General features: G+C 36.0%; 1 protein-coding gene across 1 annotated transcript; it reads left to right on the top strand.

The window, feature by feature from the left end:
- The first annotated feature begins 919 nt into the window (after positions 1-919).
- Positions 920-5701, top strand: LOC149182541 (amidophosphoribosyltransferase 1, chloroplastic-like). Its single transcript, XM_089414590.1, has 4 exons — positions 920-1019; positions 4108-4472; positions 5137-5234; positions 5335-5701. Exons 1-4 carry the CDS (start codon positions 920-922, stop codon positions 5699-5701), a joined length of 930 nt encoding a protein of 309 aa, XP_089270716.1.
- Positions 5702-10694: the final 4993 nt, after the last annotated feature.

Here is a 10694-nt window from a genome sequence, read left to right on the forward strand (position 1 = left end):
TAATCCTTCTTTTGATGCATCCGTGCATACAAGAAAGTCCTTGTCCATGTCAGGTACTTTTAATATTGGGGCCGTTGTTAGTCGATGCTTTAGCTCATTAAATGCTTTCTCACACTCACTTGTCCATTCAAACTTAACCCCTTTCCTTTGGAGGCAGGTGATGGGATTAGATATCTGCGAGAACCTTTCTACAAACCTTCTATAGTAGCCTGCCAATCCCATAAAGCTACGCACTTCCTTGACATTCCTGGGAGAGGGCCAAGTCATTATAGTTTCTATCTTACTGTAATCAACTGCAATGCCTTTGCCACTAATGGTATGGCCTAGATATTGAATTTCCTTCTCAAAGAAGGAACATTTAGAAAGTTTTCCATATAGCTTATGTTCCCTAAGGCATTGTAGTACCAACCTCAAGTGTTCTAGATGCTCTTTCTCATTACGAGAGTAAATGAGGATGTCATCCAAGAGAACCTGGACAAAGCGGTCCAAATATTTTCGGAAGACACTATTCATCAAGTTCATGAAGGCTGCTGGGGCATTAGTCAAACCAAATGGCATAACAATAAACTCATAGTGTTCATAGCGGGTTCTGAATGTCGTTTTAGGTATGTCTTCCTCCTTGATTCTTAGCTGATGATAACCTGACCGTAAGTCTATCTTGGAGAATATTGAAGCTCCTTTTAGTTGGTCAAAGAGGTCATCGATTTGAGGCATGGGGTACCTATTTCGAATGGTGGCCTTGTTTAGATCTCGGTAATCAATACATAACCTAAGAGTTCCATCCTTCTTCTTTACAAAAATTACTGGTGCACACAAAGGTGACACACTCGGTCTTATAAAACCTTGATCAAGAAGTTCTTTGAGCTGTATACTCAATTCATTAAGCTCTCGAACAGTCATTCGATAAGGTTCTTTGGATATGGGTTCCACTTCCGGTTTCAAGGTTATGGAGAAATCAATTTCTCGAACTGGAGGCAAACCCGATAACTCTGGAGGAAATACATCTGCAAATTCAGAAAGTAGTGGGTGCAATTTATCCGAGGACTTCTCATTGGTAGGAACCATTTCTACCGCATAAATCTTGCACCCTTTCCTCATACACTTATTAACTTTCTTGGCTGATATGAGGCGTAATGTAACACCATGTCTAATCCCTTTTATTACCTTGGTTTCTCCTTGGTCATTTTTTATGAGGACTGTTTTATTATAACAATCCAGTATAGCTTGATGGGATTCAAGCCAATCCATTCCCACGATTAAGTCATATGTTTCGAGAGTTGTACTATATAGATTTATCTTGGTGTCACACCCCCCAATGTTAACACTACAATCTCTTACCATTGACCCTACTGATTGCTGAGAGCCTAACGCCATTTCAACCATTCTAAAGTTACTTTGCTCATGAGCTGTCAATCCACATCTAAGTATTGTTGAAGGTGAAATAAAACTATCAGTAGCACCTGGATCAATTAACACAGATAGAGGAATGTTATTGATCATACCTGCAGATTCTACTATAGTAGCTTGGTGCTCAGCCTGGCGATGGTTTGTAGCTGCATGAATTCGATGTGGGTTTTGTGGTCTTCCTCCTTTTGCTTTGTATTCCCGTTGTTTAATCCTTGATTGATAACTTGGACAATCTTTTCTATAATGTGGACCTTTACAATGCCAACATTCTACTTGTACCTGCTTCTCACGTTGTACTTGTCCTTGGTCACCAAATCTTCTACTCCTCCCATTAATCAAGTAGGGTTGACCCTTACGTCCTCTTGGAGGCAGTCAAGAAGTTGCGCTAGTGATTCGAGAAATAGTTTTTTGTCTTCCCTGGAATCTATATGGCTTCCCCCCTGGTTTATTCAGCCTCATTGTGGAATGCTCCTTTCTTGAACTTTCATCAACTACCATTTGTTTCTTCATATTGATTTTCCTCAAGACTTGTTTGGCTAAACTAGTGGTTGTTGCCATAGTGGTGGGTTTCCACATGGTGACTTCTGCTCGGACTAAGGGGTCGAGTCCATGTAAGAATCTTTCAGCTTGATGTCTATCATCAGCCATATAGTCCACGTGATGGACCAACGAATAAAATTCAGCTTCATAGTCCTCGATAGATCTACCATTCTGTCGTACTTCATGGAAAGCTCCTACTTGTTGGTGTTTGTACTCCTCTGATAGGTACCTAGTTCGGAAGGCTTCCTCAAACATTTCCCAAGTAACTTGTACTGGGGTGACTTGCATCTTCGTTTCTTCATTTACCCACCATAATAAGGCATCTCCTTTTAGTAGACTCATTGATATCTGGGCTTTTTCCGTAGAAGTGTATGCCTTAAAACTAAGTGCTCTTTTGACAGCCATTACCCATGCTTCTGCTTTTGAACCCCCTTCTAGACCCGTAAACTCTGGTAATTTGGATTTTTGAACTTATTTCATAATATCAAGTGTTGCTTGTCCATCTTTGACATTGATTTGAGAATTTAAGTCTTGTCTCTGTTTTTGTTCCAATTCCTTTTGCACATTTCCCTGATCTCGTCCTTGGCTTGAGACCCAGTCCTTAAAGATATTGGTCATTTCTCCAAGGGAATGTAATATAGCTTGCTCAGCTGGGGTTCCTATCTCTGAAGTGGCGGGAGGTGGTGTTTCTACTCCAAGGTTGTTTCGGGTTTGTCTTTGACGTTTAGGAGCCATGATCTACCCTGTAATATTCAGTGGATTTATTCATTACCTTTATGCCAAAAGCTACAATAAATTTAGAATATGTTTGAATTTAAAATATACATTTAGTTACTCAATTGAAGTATAATACTTAAAGCATAGTTTATCACAAATTTCGAAGTATATATAAAAAACATGGAGTTTATGAGTTCATCAATAATCACAATTTTGTAGTATAAGCCATAAAACTTAGAGAATTGGATCCATGTAAAATAAAACAAAATTCGAATGAGTAAAGCATTATATGACTTTAAGTATCTGTTTATGCAATCATTACTTATGTAGAAAAATAAATGGATTGTTTTAAAATACGTATAAGAAAACTTATGAATCAAGCATAAAAATATTCCACACCATAAAGGAAAGACACTGCCACCCGACCCAGAACTGGATCGGATGACTGGGAAGGTTACTCCTCCCCAACAAAAAAAATAATCATTTTATTAATTATATGGTCTGCCTACAAGCGCACCTGCAAAGGCAACACCATTTTGAATCCCTTAAATTACAATACATTTAGCCATAGAATTGCCTACATAAGGCAGAAGATTGTAAACTTGTGGCCATGGCTATGCGTGTTCCTGCAAATTCCATTGTTCCTTTTGACAATAATGTCGAGAAATCTGCCCCTACTATAAGATCAACTGATCAACCTCACATTGTGATTTGAAACATTCGTTAATCTGAATTCAATTTACAAATCTAAATACCTCTCCCTGTTGCATCAGACTCAGAACGATTGATAAGGTCGCCAAAACTGGTCACTGTAAATTAATCTCTGTGATCAACTCAACTCACAATGAAATGCTTAACACCATTTTGGTGCAGAACTCAATTGAACTTAGACGGCCATGAGAATAGTTAACTCTCCCAAAATAGCCCAGAGGAAAATATACTTAATACAATATCAAAATAGTTAACTCTCGCAAAATAGTACAGAGGAAAATATACTTAATACAATATCGAAAGCTTGCAAAGGCTATCAACAGATCTATTTAAACTTGGGTTTAACAATGACTTGCAAAGCTAAGCTGGAAATGGATTTGTGTTAAGCAGTTCAATACATTATGCAAAACTACAACAAAATTGATTTAATCAAGGTCTGATATGCACCTCAAACTGTTGAAAATAGAATAGTTACAACAAACTTAATATTAAACAAGGCTCTGCTATGCACATCAAACTGTTACCAAAATCTAAGAGCATATAAATAGGAGTTACAAAAAAAAAAAATCTATTTCAAAATGGATCTGAAACCCAAGTCTACTATTAAAAAAAATACATGGACAGATCTGTAAAGCTAAAGCCTGAGATTTTACCGCTGGCTGCATGCACACCGGGCTGAAAGTGCAACACTAACAAAGACTTGTAATAAGTATTCTTCGCTGCGCTCCAAAGTTCTGCTCAAATACACTCCAAAACCTACAGGTCCTCTGCAACATTATCCCCAAAACCGCACAGGTCTGCATACGGACACTTTCCTCCCAGCTCACTGTCTCTGCAGTTCTGTATGCTCGTCGCATGTCCCCAATACCCACAAAAATTTCCCCTCTAAAATCCCTACAATAGCCCCCAGAGCCCATGCAGGAAGCCCGATTTCGCAATTTTTTCCCCAAGAAGAAGAAAATGATGACTTCTATTCAGACGATGTTATAAAGGAAGAGTGTGGCGTGGTGGGAATTTATGGCGATCCAGAGGTGGCACGGCTCTGTTATTTAGCCCTGCACGCCCTGCAGCACCGTGGTCAGGAGGGGGCAGGAATCGTAACCGATGTGAAATGGAATGAAAGCATCTAATGTTCATGAAATGGCTTTTACGTGAAACCCATTCACTCATCTTATCAACAAGGGCCCAGCATGGGTTGTTAGTTGTGACTGGATGGCATTAATGGCAGACAATGGACCCACTGCACATTCCTACTGTCCTCACTCCAATTTAGCTGTCCAACTCCTCTGCTACATAATAATGATAATATAATACATTACATGATCATTGTCTGCATTTTTGGGACCTTAGATGGAATTGGGTAGACTAAAAATCTTTAGATTATAATTTTGTAAGATAATAAGACTACAAATGCAAATTATCCACAGGAAATTGTATTAGGTCATCTTCCAACCAGAAGGTTTGGGCAACGGAGTGTGGCTATATAAGTAGAAGCAGGTGCAGCTCAGTTCAATGAAGGATAATAGCAGAATTATTAAAATATTTTTGAAATCTGCAATAGTCCGTAGCAATAACTGACCAGCTATCATAAAAGCTTAGCTTTCTCTTTGGTCTGGACTTTTTCCCTGGAGATTGCAAAATGGAAACTGGAAACATGTTATTGACACAATTTCTAGTTGTTCTCCTCATTTTCTCAATCTCCACAACCTTGAAAGGTTGAGCGATGAAATCAAGTTTCTATGCTGAATTGATGGTACTTAGGATTTCTGCAATCTAATTAGGGTTTTTATGCTGCTGCTGTTCAGAGCCAGGCGTTCATGGATTGAGATTGGGACACAGACTGGCGTTCATGCATTGGGGTTGAGACCATAGATGCCAAAGTTGCAGACAAGTGGTCATTCACAAGAGGTGGGTAGGAATCGTAACCGCGACTGATGGGGTTTTGCATACCATAAACAGCGTGGGCCTCGTTGCTGATGTTTTCGATGAGTCCAAGCTCAACAAGCTCCCAGGGAACTCAGCCATCGGTCATGTGAGGTACTCTACTGCTGGTTCTTCTATGCTTAAAAATGTCCAGCCATTTGTGGCCGGCTATAAGTTTGGCTCTCTTGGTGTTGCGCATAATGGGAATTTAGTTAACTATCAGACCCTTCGAGCTAGGCTTGAAGAAAATGGTTCGATCTTCAATACTTCTTCCAATACAGAGGTTGTGCTTCACTTGATTGCTATATCGAAAGCTAGGTCGTTTTTGCAGTGGATTGTCAATGCATGCGAGCAATTAGAGGGGCTTATTCTATGGTTTTCCTTTCTGTGGATAAATTCATAACGGAGAAGCTTATAACAAATCTTTTGCTAAATTTCCAAAAATTTCAGCAAAATTGGATTCTCTTTAAACTACTTATTATATACGTGATCAATCTCAGGAGACATGTTGCTGTGGCAATTTTCAGGTCAAAGTTCCGCAAAATGTGTTGCGAACTAGCTCTGGCATGCCCGCCCTAGCATATCGTTTGAGCATAGGAATCTTTCCATAACAAGGATTCGAAACTCAGATCTCACTTCTTTAGTACATGGCAATTAATTCAATCGCTAATCAGAAAGAATATAACATGTCACTGCAAACCAATTGATATTACAGTATTCTTTCTACTGCTGTATGGATACCCTTTTGGGTACCTGCAGAATTAATTTATTTTATTTGTCCATATACTCCACAGCAAATGAGGAAAAATCATGATATTTTAAAAGGTGCGATCAGCATGTTATAGTATTCTAAGTCATAAGAAAAGTAATCACCAAGGCCAATCAAAATATAACTATGCATTGAATAAAGAAAATTTACGGCATAGTGAAGGTTAGAAAAATATGCGGCTTCCTGGAAGTAATCAACCTGTAACTTTAAAACAAGTCAAGTTAAAAATTTCAACAAAATAAATTTTTCGGATGCCCATAGGCCCTAAGGGTTAAACTTATGCTCTGATACCATATGTAACAGTAAAAAAAATATAAATTAATTTCTTGATAGAAAAATATGCTGACAAATAATTTTATATCTATGTTACCTGTGATCAAGGTTTGCCAGATGACAACAAGGTTGTGGGGACGACTCTCCACCCAACCGTAGGCTCAATTGTGCAAGGATTCTGCTACAACTGGCCACCCCCGAGCCTCAATCAACGTACTACTGCCAGTGCTCCTAAGTCTTAGTATACCATTCTCCCAAGAGAATGAAAGATAGAATCTCGGAATGATAGAATGCCGGAATGCCTCTCATCTTCCTCGCCATCTATTAAATAGAAGTCTCATGCAACTTTCTTTTGATTTCTTTCTTTTTGATAGTTTCCTTTTCTTGTTTTATTTCCTTCTTTTTGATAGTTTCCTTATTCTTATCTAGAGCTTTAGTATGGTTATTACTATTTTATTATTTTATTTTATTTTTTTATTTATTTTCTTTGTATATAATTTTAATCTTATTTATTATTTAACATTTATGATTTATTATTCTTATTATTATTAAGTGATTTATTTATTATTATTTATAATTTATATTATTAATTATTATTTTTGTATTATTTATTATTTATTATTTGTATTATTTGTATTTATTATTAAGGGGAGGGATATTACAATATAAACTAGGAACCAACCCTAGAGAAAGATGAAATGAATATGACCATATATTGTAATGCATTGGTGGGAATTACCACTCCTAAAACTCTCAAGGTAGAAGGATATATCAATAAGAAAAAGGAAATAGTGTTGATTGATTTGGGGACTACTCATAATTTTATTCATTGTAAGATAGCCATGGAATTGAATTGCTTCATATACCCAACACCAGAGAGTCAAGTGATGGTTGCAAACGGAGGAAATACTATAAATTTATTTGGAAAGTGCCATAATATCAACTTAACCACATAGGAATATATATTGAATAGTCCAATTATTTCCATTCCAATGGCTGGTGTTGATATTGTGCTAGGAGTCTAATGGTTACAATCTTTGGGGATGAAAGCTTTTAATTGTCAACAACATTTCTTGAATTTTTTTGGGAAAGAGAGAAAGTTGAATTAAGGGGTATCGCTGGGAAACTTGTAAATACTATCAAATCTAATGGCATGAAAAATATTTTGAAGAAATAAAAAATGTGGCGTAATTGCACAATTATGCTGACTAGAAGTTCAAACGTTGAAATCATCTATTTCTCTCGATCTCCAAAAAGTATTGGAGAATCATTACAAGGTATTTGAGAATCCCAAATGCCTCTCACCTATTCATGATCATGATCAGTTATTCATTTAATTCACAATCATGTTACAATATCCCTATCCCCAAAAAATTTAAATTGAACGTATTGTTGTAGAAATGCTAGAGGCTGGTATAATTCAACTTAGTCAAATTTCCTTTTCTGTTCTAGTAGTATTGGTGCACATGTTGTATGTGTCTAGATTATACTGAGATCAACAAGCTCACTATTAAAGATAAATTTCCCATTCTTGTAATTAATGAATAGTTGGATGAATTACATGGAGAAATTTACTTCACCAAGCTAGATCTTCATTCAGGATATAATGAAATTGGAATAAAGACTGAATACATTCCAAAAACAACATTCATAACTTATGAAGGTCATTATGATTTTTGGTCATGCCTTTTGGCCTCACTAATGCACCTTCCACATTTGAAGATGTGATGAATTCTATTTTCAAACCCTTAGAAAAATTTTGTTAGTATTTTTTGATGATATAATAATCTACATCAAGTCTTGGAAGGATCGTGTTCAACATGTTTATAGGGTGCTCCAACTATTGGATGAGAAACAATTATATGCAAAAACCTCCAAATGTTTCTTTACAGCACAAGAGGAGGAATATTTGGGTCATCTTGTATCTCGTGAGGGTGTTAAGGTGGACCCTAAAAAAATTAAATTCATTAAGGAATGGACAATCCCCACAACCATAAAACATCTTTAAGGATTTCTCAGGTTGACAGGGTATTATCGCAAGTTTTTTAAGAACTATGGGAGAATAGTAGCACCTCTAACAACATTACTAAAGAAATATTCATTTTCTTGGAATCCAAAATCAACTAAGGCCTTTGAACATCTTAAAGAGGCAATGTACCAACCACCAATCTTAACTACGTCAGAATTCACAAAATATTTCTCGTGGAATGTGATTCCTTAGAAAATGGAATTGGTGTTATTTTAATGCAAGAAGGAAGACCCGTTGTTTATTAAAGTCGTCCAATCAAAGCAAATAATTTACAAAAACGTATTTATGAGAAGAAAATATTGACAATACTATATGCACTAAAGAAATGGAAATCATAGCTAATGTGAAGACACTTCAAGGAAAAAATAGTTCATGATATTCTTAAATACTTTTTGGAACAAATATTATCTTCAGAAGAGCAGTAAAAATGGGTCACAAAGATGTTGGGTTATGACTTTTAAATCATCTACAAAAAAGGGAAGAAAAATGTTGGCACAGATGTACTCTCAAGAAAGGATGAGGATGTAGAAGCATTCCTTTGTGTCATTTATCTTATCCAACCCTATTGGATAACTAAAGCAAGGGATGAATGAAAGAATGTCAAAGAGGTGTAGACACTCATTTAATGAAAGGTTGCATCAAGATCCCAGTACATATGATACATTTAGCTAGAAAGATGATTCATTATGGTACAAAGATAAAGTATATCTTTGTAAGAATTCCCAACTTAAATAAAATATTCTTATGGAATTGCACACCTTCCCCTTTTGTGGCCACTCGAGATTTTTAAAAACTTACCACAGGGTTTGGGATGGCTTTAAATATGATATTCATAATTTTGTGGAAGAATGTTTGGTTTTCCAAAAAAAATAAAGCTGAGATAATTAATACCCAGGGTTTGTTACAACCTTTAGCCATTCCAGGTAAGTGTTGGGAGGAGGTCTCAATGGATTTTATCACAGGTTTACCTAATTCTAAGGGAAAGAATGTCATCATGGTGGTAGTTGATAGATGTACCAATTATGAACACTTTTGTGAATTATCTCATCCCTTTAAATCCAGTATAGTTTCTATTGCATTTATGGAAACAATTCAAAAGCTACATGGAAACCCAAAGATTATTTTAAGTGACAGAGATCCCATTTTCACTAGAAATTCTTGGACATAATTATTTTATTTTCTTGGTACTCAATTAGCTCATAGATCATCTTATCGTCCTCAGTTTGATGGGAAAATTGAGATAGTGAACAATTTTTTGGAAGGATATATTCATTTCTTTGTATCTGATAAACAAACACAATGGGTCAAGTGGTTACCTCTGGCTGAATGGTGGTATAACACTTCCTTCCATATTGCATAAAAAATGATCCCATTTATGGCACTTTATGGATATCATCTACCATCTATCTCATCATCTTTAAGAGAAAATTCTAAGGTTCAAGTAGTGGAGGATCACATCGAGCATCAACAACAAGTTCTCAAACTCTTAATGGATAACCTCACTCTAGCATAGAGTCAAATGAAACAACAAGAAGATCAACATCTTAGCGAAATAAGTTTTGATGTAGGTGATTGGGTATTTTTATGGATACAACCATACAAACAAATGCCCCTTAAGCAAGATAAGAACAATAATGAATTATCACCCAAGTATTATGGTCCTTGCAAGGTGTTGTAAAAGATCGGTACTCTAGCATGCAAATTGGAGCTACCTACATCTTCCAAAGTACACTTATTTTTCCATGTTTCATGCTTAAAAAAGGTTATTAGTGACAAACTCCCAGTTCAAATAGTATTGTCAAAACTTGACGAAGAGAGAAAAATCATATTTTAGCTTGAAGCAGTAATGGAAACGAGAACGCGATAGCTACAAAATCGATTAATTTTAGAGTATCTCATTAAGTGGAAGAACTAACCCACTGAAGGTTTCGCATGGGAGGATGGGAATTTTGTACAAAAGAATCCAAAACTATTCAAGCATTGAAGAAAACACTTTTTTTAAGGAGACGGGCATCTTAGGTCCCTATAATTCTACATTAGGGGAATTTTGAGGTCTAAAATGGGTCTCCTAAGAAAAATATACAACCAAAATAAATTTTATAAGAAAAAATAATATTCAAGATGATGATGTCAACCATGGGGGATGATTCATCATTTTTGGAGTAAAAAAGTAAAAATATTAAAAAATAATAAAATAATAAAACTACTTTTTAAACTCATATTTTTAACTTATCTCCCTAAATTTTTACTCAAATTTCAAGTAGGAGTACTCGTAGGATGGAAAAATTAATTCCTCATCCAAGTAGTACCCATGTTGCATAATTT

The sequence above is a fragment of the Pinus tabuliformis genome, chromosome 3_2, assembly GCF_031772625.1.
Source record: "Pinus tabuliformis cultivar Carrire ecotype Pingquan chromosome 3_2, CPIR1, whole genome shotgun sequence".
Classification (NCBI taxonomy): domain Eukaryota; kingdom Viridiplantae; phylum Streptophyta; class Pinopsida; order Pinales; family Pinaceae; genus Pinus; species Pinus tabuliformis.

Coding starts and splice junctions, on each gene's coding strand:
- LOC149182541 (XM_089414590.1), top strand. CDS start 920: ATGGGTTCCACTTCCGGTTTCAAGGTTATGGAGAAATCAATTTCTCGA. Junction 4,473..5,136: donor GTCAGGAGGGGGCAGGAATC/GTAACCGATGTG, acceptor GATGGTACTTAG/GATTTCTGCAATCTAATTAG. Junction 5,235..5,334: donor ACTGGCGTTCATGCATTGGG/GTTGAGACCATA, acceptor TACCATAAACAG/CGTGGGCCTCGTTGCTGATG.